This window comes from Leucopleurus acutus (genome assembly GCF_964270905.1).
Source record: "Leucopleurus acutus genome assembly, chromosome: 3".
Lineage (NCBI taxonomy): Eukaryota > Metazoa > Chordata > Mammalia > Artiodactyla > Delphinidae > Leucopleurus > Leucopleurus acutus.
In genome coordinates this window covers 147,037,938-147,053,586 of record NC_139145.1, presented here as the reverse complement: position 1 = coordinate 147,053,586, position 15,649 = coordinate 147,037,938, and the positions used below count along the sequence as shown (strand labels likewise).

The following is a 15,649-nucleotide window of genomic DNA, read 5'->3' as shown; positions in this document are numbered from 1 at the left end:
AACATTTCTGCTTATGCCTTATTAGTCAGAATTCAGTCACATGGCCATACCTAGCAGATTGGGAGGCTGGGAATTGTAGACTTTAGCTGGGTAAGTTGTTTTCCTGAATAAAACCGTGGCTCTCTTTTGAGGGAAAAGGGAGGGAAATAGAAGTGTCTAATACACAAGTCCTTTCTCTGCAGAAGCCTCCACTTGGTCTTGCCAGAGATTTACCACTGCGGGCCCATGAGATATGGACATCCTCACTTCTCAGAGCAGCAGGATAGGGCCTGGGGCAGCTAGAGTCCCTGGACCAGTCACCTGTGGCTGTGAGCAGCCCCATCTGTGACTCCAAATCCCTTCCAGTACACTTCACAAAAGACATTTTTTCTGATGGACCCCCCAAATAAAAAATGTTGAGAAGCGCTGGTCTAGAGCAAACTTTTAAAGAGAAAAGAGCTATGGTACAATATGGCCGTTCTTAATCTCTGTTATTGACCACTGCTTCTTTAGTTCATTCTGAATCCTTAGCTTAGAATCAAGCATGTTCTGGGCTTTTCCAGAAACTTCACACTACTTGATGACAGAGAGCACTAAAATCATCTCTTGGGTTGACCTTAGGAGCAATTTCCACAGCTGCCCCTTTCACAGCCTGCCTTTGAAAGACTTTCCCAGGGATGTCACTTCAAAGTCTATCTTTTCTCTTTCGTGAAAGAATGAAATGATGTCTCAGTGAGAGCAGTGCAAGAACAACCACTGCTGCTTTTTCCCCACATGAACCATTTCTTTATTTTTTAAGACAAATAATAAATGCCGTGTGCTCTTTGTTTCTTTAGCTGAGGCTGTTGGCTGCTGTAATCTGACATTTGGATTCACAGATTTACCTTAGTCTCCTTCTAGCAACTGCTTATATATATACACAAATTTTGCCAAGGTTCCTATCACTAATAATTCATACACGTACAATTATTAACCCTATGGAGGCCTGGAAAGCAAACAGATATAAAGAAAACATAATTATTGCCCTCAAGAAACCCACATCTCAGTAAAATGAATATTTATTCAAGTAAATATCACGTAGCTTTCTTCAGGCCTTAATTGGCATAAGACAGCAGATGGGTGTATGGATGGATGGTTGGACAGACTGATTGATGAACAAAGGAGAACCAGTATCTTAAGTATATTGTTGGTGACATAAATACAGTGTTGACAGAGCTATTAACCCATGCTCAACCTGAGGCAACATCTTTTAAACAACACATTTAAGTAAAAATATAGTAAGGATTTTGATGAAGGATCTGAAAAAGTTACGCCACACAATTTTCATAAATACTTAATTGCACTAAACCTTAATAAATAAATACGGCTAAAATTTGTCCTTGATCTTACTGAGGCTTTGTTAGCTACACAATTTCTGCTCAGTGACTCTCAGTGACAGAATACAATCGAAGGTTGAGCCCCTGCTGATAAAATAACCAGAATTTCAATGTGTGATTTTTTTAAGTTATATTACACTTGTATAGTGCTTCTTAGCGTATTATTTGAAATTTAGCAGACATTAGCTACATGTCAGGACTATGAGGCACAGGTACACAGGAGAGTAAACTAGGATACTTTTCTTCTGCGCTCAGAGTTCAACTGGAAGCAGCAAATGTACAAATAATGAACGATAATAAAATATCCATACCATAAATATGTGATTATTAAACAGAACTAATTATAATTTAAGAATTTTAATTCAACTATATAAATGATTTTGATCTTTGATTTAATGAAACTGCATGGCCTCAGATTAAAAACAACACGTGTGATTATTCATTAAACATGAATTAGCTATGCTTTTATAAGAACACTTCTGTCTATATGAGAATTGATGACTGTTTAATCCCTGCCTACCATAATAATGTGTCCTTGTCTTTTGAATAAGATTATAAGTTATATTTTAAACTGAACACATCAATAACTTATGACATTAAGAATAATAATTATTCATAATATTAAAAGTCATTATTTCTTGGCAAGTAACGTTATATCTTATACCATTGTACTGTTGTATTCTTTTTATTTTTTAAAGAGTATGCAGATGAGAATTGATTATTTGATCCTTATGTACACAAAAATGTATCTTTTAATTTTAAAGGCAACTTTTGAATGAATCTATAAATTCTGTACTAAGCCACCATTTGCCTCACTAAATTGAGTGTGTTTGCTTTCTGTTGGTGAGACCACCAACTCTTCCTGATCTGTGAGTTCTGGACATGAGGTAGGACAAGAGCCCCAAGGTACATCTTCTCACTTGGGTCTCCAGGACTTGGGCAAGAGGCCAGGTCAGACCCGTGGTACAAGTCAACTCTCCACTGCTGACCTTCTAGTAAGAGCTGGGCTGCTGCCCTAAGGAGTTGGAAAGTTACTGGGAGCTCATAGAGCAACTTGCATTCACATAGGTGAGAGGAGAGTTGTAGTGGACAGAACCATCCATGGAAGTACTCTCAGGGTCCTCACATTAGTGCACCTGGCCAACTCTTGTAGAAGTATGCCTTCCCTGACACTTGGGTTATCAATATTGCCTTACTCTTGACTCCAAGCAGGGGAGGCAGGAGGCCTAGAGCCAGCAGGAAGAAGAGGGAGAGAAATCCAGAACCTCTGGGCACAGTGAAGGTCATGAGAAGTAAAAGAGTAAGTAAGTAGGCGCCAGGCCTAGAAAGAAGGCTATGCTAAGGACCTCACAGATACAGAGTCCAGAAATGGGGTGAGGCAAATGGAATCTGTTGATAAGCTGTGGATCTCACACTGAAGTTCTAATATTTGCTTAGATGCTTGTATGAATAAATGAACAGAGCACTCAAGGGAGCCATCTCCAGAGGTCTTCCTCCACAGTCACAGTAGTGGTGTGTGATTGAGTTATTTTTTAAAATTTAAATAAAAACTATTGTCCTTAGTGCATCCAAGACTTCTTTAGATACAACAGGCCAGACAACCGCTGATTTGTTAAACACTTATTCGGATGATGACTACATTAAAAAACTCCAAAAGCGCCTCGAAGAAGATGCTTTTGCACGACAGCAAAGGGAGAAAAGACGGCGGAGACTCTTAATGGACCAGTTAATAGCCCACGAAGCACAAGAGGTAAGATATTTAACTGTTGATTGAATAACAGTGCTGGAAGATTTTACAAAATGTAGTCTTTTATGCACACATATGTGTATCTTATGTATGTATTATGTGCTACTCTGAATCAATGTCACATCCTCACATCATAACAGCAAATAACATTCAGAAAACAAATCTACATAAAACATTTACTAAAGAATCTAAAATCTGGTAATGGTTATACAGCACTGTGAATTTACTTAATTGTACATTGAATTATACACTTAAAAATGAATTGAAATGGTAAATTTTATGTTACACATATTTTACCACAATAAAAAATACTGACAAAATAGGAATCTAAAATCTATGTCAGCCATGTATATCTATTGTTACATTTAGAGGTAAAAGGAAACTTTTCATCCAGGTTTTATTAGGTATAATTGACAAATAAAAATTGTATATATTTAAGATGTATAATGTGACGTTTTGATATATGAACACATTGTGAAATGATTACCATAATCAAACTAATTAACACACTCATCACCTCACCAAAAAAAAAAAAATAGTTACCATTTTTGTGTGTGTATTTGGTGAGAATACTTAAGATCTATTTTTATAAGTTCAACTTTTTTTTAGATTCCACATTTAAGTGAGATCATGCAGTATTTGTCTTTCTATGTCTGGCTTATTTCATTTAACATAATGTCCTCCAAGTTCAAACATGTTGTCACAACTGACAGGATTTTCTTCTTTTTTAAGGCTGACTGTATTCCATATATACACACACACATATGTGTGTATGTTTATGTCTCACATTTTCTTTATCCATTCATCCATCAATGGACACTTAGGTTGTTTCTATATCATGGCCATTGGGAATAGCGCTGCAGTGAACGTGGGGGTGTAAACATCTCTCTGAGATACTGATTTCACTTTCTTTGGATATGTACCAGGATTGCTGGGTCATATGGCAGTTCTATTTCTAATTTTTCAAGTAAACACTATCCAGTTTTCCATAGTGGCTGTACCAATTTACATTCCCACCAACAGTTTACAAGGGTTCCCCTTTCACCACATTCTTGCCAACACTTGTTATCTCTTGCTTTTATTTTATATTTTTTGATAATAGCCATTCTAACAGATACGAGGTGATAGCTTATTCGGTTTTGATTTGCATTTCTCTGATGATTAGTAACGTTGATCATCTTTTCAAATACCTGTTGGCCATTTGTTTGTCTTCTTTTGGGAAATGTCTGTTCAGGTCCTTTGACCATTTTTTAAATTGGGTTATTTGGTGTTTGGTTATTGAGTTATTTGAATTCCTTACATATTTTGGATATTAACCAAAATGTATGTTTCACAAGTAGTAATTTCCCCCATTTTGTAGGTTGCCTCTTCACTCTTCCAATTGTCTCCTTTCCTGTGCAGAATTTTTAGCTAGATCAAATCCCACTTGTCTATTTTTACTTTTGTTGCCTGTACTTTTGGGGTCATGTTAAAAAAATAATTAAAAAATAATTGTTAAACTAATAATTTAAAAAAATAATTGCCTAAACTAGTGTCAAGAAATGTTTTTCCCTATATTTGCTTCTAGTAGTTTTATAGTTTTAGGTCTTATGTGTAAGTCTCTAATCCATTTTGAATTGATTTTTATATATGGTGTGAGATAAGGGTACAGTATCATTCTCCTGCATGTGGATATCCAGTTTTCCCAGCACCATTTGTTGTAGAGACTGTCCTTTCCCCATTGTACAGCCTTGGCACCCTTATTGAAGATCAATTGACTGTACATATGTAGATTTATTTCTGGGTTCTTTCACTGGTCTATATGTCTGTTTTTATATCAGTACCATACTGTTTTGAATACTGCATCTCTGTAATATATTTTGAAATCAGGAAGTGTGATGCCTACAGTTCTGTTCTTCTTACTCAAGATTGCTTTGGCTGTTTGGAGTCTTTTGTGGCTCCATATGAATTTTAGTATTGTTTTTCTATTTCTGTAAAAAATGCCATTGGAATTTTGATAGGAATCGCATTGACTCTGTAGATCACTTTAGGTATTATGGACATTTTAACATTATTAGTTCTTCCAATCCAGGAACATGGGCTATCTTTTCCATTTATTTGTGTCTTCTTCAATTCCTTTAAGTAATGTTTGATAGTTTTCAGTGTGGCTCTTTTGCCTCCTTGGTTGAATTTATTCTTAAATATTTTATTATTTTTGATGCTATTGTAAATGGGATTGTTTTCTTAATTTCATTTCAGATAGTTCATTGTTAGTGTGTAGGAATGCAAATGATTTTTATATGTTTATTTTGTATACTGAAACTACTGAATTTGTTTTTTGGTTCTAACATTTTTTTTTTAGTCAGTCTTTAGAGTTTTCTATATGTAAGATCATGTCATCTGCAAACAGAGACGTTTTACCTCTTCCTTTCTGATTTGGATGCCTTTTCTTTTTCTTTCTTGCCAGTTTCCCTGGTTAGGACTTCCAGTACCAATAGAAGTGGTGAGAGTGGGCATACTTGTCTTATTTTTGATCTTAGAGGAATGGTGAAAATCTAAAAGCTTTTAGCATCATACCTTTAGGTATGATGTTAACTGTGAGCTTATCATATATGACCTTTATTATGTTGAGTTACATTCCTTCTATACCTAATTTGTTGAGAATTTTTATCATGGAAGGATACTGAATTGTTTCAAATGTTTTTTCTGTATCAGTTGATATTATCAAAAAGGGAACTTTTAAATGAAAACATGGAAAATTAGTTAGTCCTCTCAGTTTGATCTACTCCAGTGGTTCTCAAAGTGTAGTTCTTGGACCAACAACATGAGCATAAGCAGGAAACTTTTAGGAATGTGAATAATTAGGTCCCGTCATCCATGTTAACAAGCCCGCTAGGTAATTTGATGCAGCTATAGATTGAGAATCACTGATCAGCTCTTATGTTGAACATATATTTACTGAACCTCCTCTGTGCTCTGGGCACTTGTCCTAGTCCCAGGATACAACCATGAACAAGAATAATGGGAAATCTTCTCTCACAGACCTTGCTGTTTGGGAGAGGATCTGTAAACAAGCAACTACATTGGAGTGTGGAGGTGCCATGAGGGTGATGGGAGGGACAGGTGACACATGGGAGGGAAGTCCAGCCCTGGCCTGGTTCAGAGATGATTTCTGGAGGGGGATAGCACAGAAGCATGAGGAAGGGTCAGAGTTAGCTAATTGAAGGTAGGGGTGATTTTAGGGGGTGGGGATGAGGGTTAGTTTCCAGCAGAAGCCAAAATGGTGGAAGGCAAACTGTGTCTCCAGAGAGAATATCGTATGGAAAGGCTCAGGGCTTTTAGCAAGCTAAATGTCATCAGGCAGGAATCACCAGAGTTCAAATCATAATGAGCCTTATAAGATATAAAGAGGCAAATAGGAGATTTTATCCTGAGTGCAAAGGGGAACAAGAGTGACAAGGCTAGATTTGCCTTATAGAAAGATCGCTCTGGCTTTAGTTTTAAGAATAGATTACAGGAGGGCTAACCATGTTATAGCTGTTGCTGTAATCCAGGTAAGAAACTATCCCCATTTAAATTTAGGGGAGTGGCAGTAGAGATGGAGAGAAGTGACTTCAGGAGATATTTTAGAAGTAAAATCAATGGGACTTACTGATTCATTAGACATGGGGGAGTGAAAACGTGGGATGAGGGGCCCAGTGTCTGGCTTGGGCAGCTGAGTGGATGGAGGAGTCATTTGCTGTGATACAGAAGATGGTAAGAGGAACGCACTTGGGGAGGAAGGTGATTTGAGTTGTTAAAGTAAGTAGGACAAATCTGTATGTCTGAAATGTGAAAGACCATTTGAAGATACTTATTTTATTCACCTGACTACATCTGGTCTGCTCAGTGGTTCTGTTAACTGAAGGGAGATCCAAGCTTCATGTAAGTATGAAGAAGTGAAATGGTTTATCCATGCGGTCACTCCTTTCCTAGTGAAAAATTCAGAGAATAACTCTGCCATCTCTTTGTGCTAAAAGGTTATTTCTTACTTCAGATTCACATATATTTTTACTCAGTCAGCTTGATAGTCACTCTTTTAATTAAAAGAATTACAAATTATGAAAATTAGATGATTAAAAAGTAGATTTTAGAATAACTACCTATTTCAAGTTTCATTAACTAGCAATGGGATTTTGAACACACTTTCATTTATTTTACAAAACAGTTGTGTGTTGCCTGCTAGGTTTTTTCTTTCTATTTTTCTGCTTTTAATCCATAATTGATATTTACCTAGAAAGTGGAGTGAATGAATTCTTTCTAGCTTTCCTCACTTTCAACCAGGATGCTCTTAGCATTGATTTTTTAAGGCTCTAGCTGGAGATCTGTTCAGGGATCCAGCAACCTAAGAGACATTGGAGGAAGTCAGTGCTCCAACTAATGATATTTCCACCAAGGGAGCTCATCTCTGTGTTGCTTCTTCTCTGTGTTTGGGGAAGCTGCTACATCTAGAACCAGGCTGGGTCATGCAGCAAGGGACCTCCGCTCCCACTGCTTCCTTCCCATCAAGTGTCCCCACCTCCCTGTGCCGCTGACCCAAGTGCCTCTGCTCCACAGCGGTGGAATGTGCACCATGATCTGCCTTCCCATCCATCCTCCTCTCCTCCAAAGCGAAAATGGTACTTGTCAGGGTTAACATTTCCTCTGCTTCCCTCAAGTATCTGCTGCTTTTCGGGAGCGTGACATGAATCTTGTATCAGCCCTGGATACTTTGATTTGGCTCCATTTGCAGTGAATCTATCAGAAATGCCTCATAATATCTTCTCTAGCCTCCAAGTCGTTGCAATCTCCCCCTGGAGTTTACAGACCCTTGTTTTAGTTGGGCTTATAAAGAGAGAGCCAGAGATCTGTGCTCAGGTTGCTATCTTGCCTAGTTATCCATAAAGAAATGTCATTATGTGAATGAAATGATGAGACTTAAGGTTAGAAGGATCACTTTAACTTTTTTAGAGGATAGATTCTGGAGAGGGATGGGGGGGAGGCAAGGTATGGGGAGGGGCTGATGTCCACTATGGGGTGTCAATGGGCAGTGTCAATAGATACCGAATGGAGTAGACAGTGATTTAAAACCATACACAGGAGGCAAAATAGACTACTTCTTCAAGAATTGTATTAGGGTGACAAGAGGAATGGACTTAGGATGACCCTAACATTTTAGGTCACCAAGTCATAGGTTAATAGTGTCATCAATGGAGACGGGGAAATACTGGGGGAGGACCAGGTCTAAAGGGGAGTTAGTGAGTTTAGTTTAGGACCTGTTGAGGTTAAGTACTTCATAGGCATTTAAGTGAAGATTTTCAGACCATGAAAAGCACACTCCCAACTGGTAGTGTGATCATTTGGCCAGCATCTTAGCTTGTTCTTGGGATTCATTCCAGCGCACCTATCTCTACCTTCCCAGAACCTTTTCTGGATTATTTCCTTGGAACTTGAACTTGGAACTTGGCATTTGAACACCAGACACCTCCCCCATCTCTTAACTAAAAGACCCTTGAATGCTTAGCTTCCACGTCTTCCCTGCCATGCTCCATTCCTCCAGGAGAGCCGCTCACGCATCTTTGCAGAATTAAAGTAATGGTATGCACCAGAGTAAGCTCCTAGCTCCAACTCATGGGAAAGGCAGAGGTCTTGGCAATCAAACTGAGCATGTTTTGGATTGTGTATCTGTAAGTCTTCCCCAAATATGATTAAATATACTGAAAAGAGAAATGTGACTTCTCTTATTTTCTATTTTATTCATTGCAGATGTAGACTATTTCATCTATGTTAAGGGTTAAACAGACATCTGTAGGCTGCTCTAAGCACTTAACCATAACATATTTTTCTATGAGAAAATGTGTCCCAAATTGTAATGAAACTTTGGGAAAAAATAAGTTTCTAAAACATGAGCTACTTGTACAATGGAACAAAAAAAGAATCCTTTCCACTCAACTTTTGGTTGCAGGTCTTAATACACTTGATGCTTCTTCATACTGAAGCTTCATATACATAGCATTGACTCAGCCATTCAGCAGTAATTTCTTTTCTTTTCCTTTTTAATCATAATGTGTTGTCATCTAAGCAATAACCAAGACATATCTGACCAACCCAGTTCTTCATCAGGGTCAGAATGACCAGCTCTCATCTCAACAACCAAATTGCCTTGCCGTGTAGACACAGACAAATATAGAATATATTCCAAATTCAATATAGAATTCACTTGGAATGATAAATCAAGGCTCTACTTTTAAAAAATATGGCTGTGACTGTGCTTTATGTATCCCAAAAATGTGGCAGGCTGTTTGGGCTGGGCTCAGATACATGCATTTTGCTGGTCTTACCTGGCTTCTCTCAGATGTCTTTGGTCGGCTAGTGGGTTGGCTGAGGCTGGCTGACTTGGAAGAGTTTCATTAGTTCCAGCTGAGAAGGCTGGTGTCTCTCTATGGTTTCTCATTTTCTAGCTGAGCAGAAACTGTGGTGACAGTGGCAAGGGTCGCAAGAGAATTAAGAAAGTCAGACCACAAGTGTTTTGTTTTGTTTTATTTTTGCTAATGTCCCATTGGTGAGTTCAAGTCAGAGGTCACCCCATACCCCATATTTAAGGAGTAAAGAAATAGATTCTATTTTTGATGGGAATATCTGCAGGATAGCATTGGAGGCTATGGATGAAGAAAACTGAAGAATCTGTGGCCATTTTTACATTTTGCCTCACCTCCACTATTGGACCTCCAAAGAAGCAAATGATTAACATTAAAGCCTCTAGAATGTTTTAACTAGATGAGACATATGTTTCAAAGCTGTTCATGATTTTATTTTTATCTGGTATACTAATAACAGAAAAAATTTCCTACTTACTTTCAGTTGAATTTTATTTAATCTAGGTTTTATATAATCCCCAAGTTCAAGTTTTGGTATTTTCCACAGAGTGTTATTGTTATTTGTATCTTGATTCTGAACATACATATAGTATTTCTCCCACGATCTGAAACAGTGTCACTAGTGATGCCAGATTTTCTTCCTGAACAATTCGATTGTGGAGTGTTAAATCGACAACCCCAATGTTTCGTTAGATGTTCTTCTAAGTCTTCTCCCTGGAGAACTATAATTACGGCCTCCTTCCACATGGTGTCTCTGTTTAGACAGAGTGAGAGAGCTTGAAGATGCCTTGGAGATCATCTTCTACCCAAACCCTTCATTTCCCCTGTCAAGAAATAGGCCCGGAAAATCCGAGTTACTTGCCCAAGGCTGCAAGCCAGTTAATGGTACAGCTGGGGCTGCACTGGCAAGGGACTCTGATTCCCAGTTTGATGCTTCTTCCACTGTTCACTGGTTCCCCTTCGGTTCTCTTAAAATAGCCAAGGGAGCCAAGAGAGTGCATCTAGTTTCTCTCTCAGGTTATATCCACTCAGATTTTCTAAGATAAACTGTAGGTCATTTCCCCTTGGCCTCTTCTCCAATCTGCCCAATCTATCATGTAGGAATTGAGATGGCCCCCCTGGGAACTAAGCAGATCTGCCGTCCTCAGCCAGACAATGTCTGCATTTGTTTTTACAAGTAGTTTTCATGTTAAGAGTGCATATAGCACAATTCCAAGTTTCTGAAAACATGCTTATAAATGGAGAATTACACCCTTTGTTTATAAAACCTTGAAAAAAATTACCTAATCTATTTTTTGATCCGATTTTAAAGGAAGTAATAATTCATTTAGAATAAGGAGTTGCAAAACCATGTGTTTCCGGATACCAAAATTATACAACTGTCGGTGGAAATTTTCATTTTTATAACTCAATTTTTGCCATGTTCAAATTTAAATCAAATAGCAGAGTATCAATTCTGCAGGTGAATACTATGCCTTTTACACACGGTTTGCGTGTAGGCTTCTCAGCCCAGCGGGAAATGTGGACATCACCTTGACAAATGATTGGCTCTCGCAATGGTGTTTCCAGGAGGCTTATCGGAAGGAGCAGCTGATCAACCGGCTGATGCGACAGTCCCAGCAAGAGCGCAGGATCGCCGTGCAGCTCATGCACGTTCGGCACGAAAAGGAAGTTTTACGGCAAAACAGAATTTTCAGAGAAAAACAATATGAGGAAAGACGGCTTAAAGATTTCCAGGATGCTCTCGATCGAGAAGCGGTAAACCATATATCCCTTAAAAATCCTCCTAAGGTTACTTTTGATCCTTCCTACCAAGTCAAGATAAACAAGCCTGCGTTTAGATGCCAATCATTTAATGAGTTACTTTTTTGTATGATCTCTCTATTATCTCCCCATTTTTATCTTTGTACAACTGCACTGACAGCACACATAGCATCTACATACTATACTCTCTCCCTTTAGTCCTGATTCTACAAATATTTAGTGCTCACCCTCAGTCCTTATGTCCACATCTCTCTGGTCATTTCTGTTGTCGGAAGCTCTCCAATAGATTCCTCAAGAAAGCTCATGGGAACAATATTCCCTGAGTGCTTGCATATTGATAACTGTATGTGACTTTTATACTCGTCAGTTTTGTTGTCTATAAAATCCTTAGTTCACATTTTCTTTCCTTGAATATCTTAAATACATTATTCCATTTTCTTCAGGTATAAAGTGTGCTGTCAAAAAAAATGAGTGATAATCTAAATTTTGTTTCCTTGAGTCATTACTCTTGTTTTCTAGACGCATAAAGGACTTTCTTTTTCTTTAAAGTTCACTGGAATGTTATTTGGTGTTCATTATTCTAAGTGAAAACTATTTTCAGGCAGTGAGAGCACTTTCAAGCTTCCTCCTTTTTATAAGACACCATTAGTCTTGAATAAGCAATTCCTTGCTTTCTGATAAAACAAGATTTCCCAGGCCCATACTGTACTATTCCTTCCTCAGAACTAGAACAAACCATTTTTCTAAGGTACCCTGGTTCATTGTCGTTGAGAATGGTTACAGAAGCCAAGATTTGGGTGCCAGGTATGCTCTTGGCCACCATGGTATCATTGTGTCTAGGCCCTTTATAACTCTGAAAATCAAATTATCTAATCTTTTAGTTATTTGATATATTAACATCTTCCTTATCTTTATATGTACAGTTCTAATAACCAAAATAGATTTATTTTATCAAGGGATTTATATGAATCACTTCTTGTCTTGTTCCTCTTGGGGTGGTTTCAAATTTATTCAGTCTGTTAAGCCAGATGTGATTGAAGAAATATAAAGCTCATGTGAGTGGCATTTTAGATAGCCTGTCTTTACTGTCATAAAATATTCATAAAACCAGGCTGAGCAGAAGAGAAAACCTTACAGAAGATAAGAAGGCAATGCTTTATTTATCAGCATCATGGTTTCCACTGTGGTTTTCCATGAAAGTGGAACACATTTTTTGACAAAATTATGCAATTTTGAGAAATGTCATTTGGAAAGTACAGTATTCTCCAGAGTCAGGGAAATGGTGCTTTTGCCTTTGTAGAACAGACATAGCCAAAACGTTAGGCGGAGAGCAGGGAGCCTTACGCCATGAATTTGACCTGCATGATCTCAAGTGTCTTTAATAGCCGAATTATCTGGATAATTGTTTCATCTCTCTCTCTTTGTTTTTTTGCGATACGCGGGCCTGTCACTGCTGTGGCCTCTCTCCTTGCGGAGCACAGGCTCCGGACGCACAGGCTCAGCGGCCATGGCTCACGGGCCCAGCCGCTCCGCGGCATGTGGGATCTTCCCGAACCGGGGCACGAACCCGTGTCCCCTGCATCGGCAGGCGGACTCTCAACCACTGCGCCACCAGGGAAGCCCTCATGTCTCTTTTTTGACAAGAGTAAACTTGAATAGATTGAGTGGCATTTGCTTACATTGGAAATAAGTGCCTGTTTGCTAAACATGTTTGCTTCACAAGCCCTGTTAATTCAGTGCAAAATAGCAAAGCACCGGTCTCAGAGCAGGACCGGTCTCACTGTGATGAGAAGCATGACCTGTTCTTTCCTAACCTGGGCTTGGACTCACTTCAGAGGATTGGGACACTTGGTCTGCTAGAGCCTCAGAGGCCAGAATTGGGAGGCTCTGAAGCCCCTGAAAAACATTTACACAATAACCTTTTCCCAAAGTTGAGGTATCTACTTGCTGGGCACCCCTCCCTCTGAGATGGCCTGATTTCACAGTTTGAATGCATCACGTCCTCCAGCAGGAGTGGTTCCTAAGTACTTAGGCTGGTTCCTAAGTAAGCAGGGAGGAGGAAAGGGAGAAAGGGAAAGAGAACTTCATGTTTTTCACCATCAGGAGTTTTTGTTTGTTTTCTTTGGTTTTTAGGTTAAATCTGATGATCTCTTTTTTGAAGGCAAATGGGCATCTATTCTATATTAATTAAAACAGTTGCCGATTTCAAATTTCAGTGCCACCTACCCTTATTCACGTAATTCACTGCAATAGCATTTAACACTTGTGAGCATCCGCTCTGAGTCCAGCATTGCGCTACGTTCATTACGTGCATTATAATTCTCACAGCACCATTTGGCAGTGGACCCTGTTCTCGTGTACATTTCATCGGGAGGATGGAACTTAGAAAGCTCCAAGTTGCGCAGCTTGGTGGTGTGGCCCTAGCACAGCGGTTCTCAGAGTCTAAAGTCCAGGCTCATCACCACTGAGAGTTACTAGCTCCCACGGACTTCTTTTTCCTTTTCCTTCTTTCTTTATTTAGGGCTACAAGCCACTTTGCTGTAATGGGACTGGAAATTGTGGTGGGTTTAGCATGGGGGCTGGGGAGAGGGTAGAAATAGCAGACTCCATGGCTAAAAAGAAGGAAGAAAGGCCTGGAAGGAGAGAGGGAGCAGGGAGGGAGAGAACACCGGGAGAAAGCTGCTCCATTCCCGCAGGGGGTGCTCCTGGGCTCCCGTCAAGGTTTTGGTTCCGTGGCATCTTAAACATTTCCACATGCTTTCCAGGCACTCAGTAGTAAACCAGCCTCACAACCCATTTCACTGGCTCGCTTCGTAAATTCTCACCTGGCGGCTCCTACTCTCTCAGATTCCTGTTCCCTCTGAAGTCTTCACACTTCATGAAGCATGCCACAAGGCTCTGTACTTAAACTGGACGCTTTCTCCATGAAAGCAGGGCCTACAAAACAATACAACGATAACAAATTCTGGTGTCATTCTGAACGTGCCAAATGTACAGAATTGACCTCAGAGGTCACCCAGACCAACAAAACTAAAGCAAACTAACAAAATCAAACAACAATAACAAACCAAATGAAGCTTCCATTTGGTTCAGTGGACAGTAGCAGCCCATTGTCACGCATTCAGGTACTTGTGAATAGTATCATGATAACAGGTATTTGCTCTGACAGTTAATTTCTGTTCATGCCGAGTCTTTTTACCATCCCCGCTTCACAGAGAGGGAGTGGAGACGTAGGGAAGCTCCGATTTGGCCAAGGTCCCGCAGCTAGTACTTGACACCTGTACCAGCTGAGGCTTGAATTCGAGCACAGCTCCTGCAGACCCATGTTTACCGCCATCGTACACTTCAGGAGGGTTAAGTTTCAGGAGGCAGCTCTTGTTCCTGGAGCACATGAGCACAGGATAGAATTTCTCAAGGAGTTGGTATAACTGTTTGAAAAGCAACATTTGGTCATGCCAAGTTTGACCTTTGTACTTAGTGTGAAGAGTGGGTTCCCTAAACAAAATAATAGTGCAAAGCAAACAGAGGGTAATGCCAAACTAAGTATTTTCTTCCTTTCTGCAGAAATACATGTCTCTATGAATGAATTGTATCTATTTATTAAGGCTGTAACAGCAGAAGATTTTGTTGTCTAAACACATTTAACATTTATTGGCAAATGTGTTATATTCTCAAGCCAGTATAATCAGGGAATTTCCAAAATATTTTCTAAGTATAAATCAGTATCCTAGAAGTCTCCCACTAAAAGACAGGGCATTGGCCAGAGCAGATGTGTCAGGTAAGTCTCCTGAGATGGGTACACAGAAGCCAGCTATGCTTGCCTGTTTCTCTGTGTTCCCCAACTGTATTTGCAGTCCATGAACTCAGGACTTCTTTTTAAACATTTCAGATCCAATTTATCATTAATCCACATAGCACACTTTTCTCTGTACTGGGTTTTGCTGATAACATAAGCTAAGGGTGGGATATTTCCGATATTGTCTTTGCCATCACACTCAGTACTTAACATATTAAGGAGAAAGTGCTCCCTCATGTTTTATTTTTTTCTGATATAAAAGGAAGTTTCATTCTATTTAGAGATTTTTTTTTTTTTTGGCTATTGAAATGATGACATTATTTCTACTTGAATCATTGCCCAATTACAGTGACTTAAAAATATGTCTTTGCTTCTTAGGCTTTGGCCAAACAAGCCAAGATTGATTTTGAAGAACAAGCCCTCAGAGTTAAGGAAATTCATGAGCAGATTGCCATGGAAAGGGTTCAAGCTCGTTACAGAAAGCATTATTCAATATGTGCAGAAATTTTGGATCAAATCCTTGATTTGTCCACTAAAGTGGCGGACTATCGAATGTTGACAAATAAGTAAGTGTTGGTTTTTATTACAATAGTTAATACAATAGAGACACCAC

At 39.1% G+C, this 15,649-nt stretch overlaps 1 protein-coding gene across 1 annotated transcript in view; it reads left to right on the top strand.

Moving 5' to 3' along the window:
* The window catches only part of SPEF2 (sperm flagellar 2), a gene marked incomplete at both ends in the record, with an annotated part of 171,105 nt that overhangs the window by 26,612 nt on the left and 128,844 nt on the right, over window positions 1–15,649 (top strand). The window contains 3 exons of the mRNA XM_082835419.1: window positions 2,919–3,105; window positions 11,046–11,234; window positions 15,415–15,602. Coding sequence (XP_082691545.1) covers window positions 2,919–3,105; window positions 11,046–11,234; window positions 15,415–15,602 — 564 coding nt within the window. The remainder of the gene's footprint in view (window positions 1–2,918; window positions 3,106–11,045; window positions 11,235–15,414; window positions 15,603–15,649) is intronic.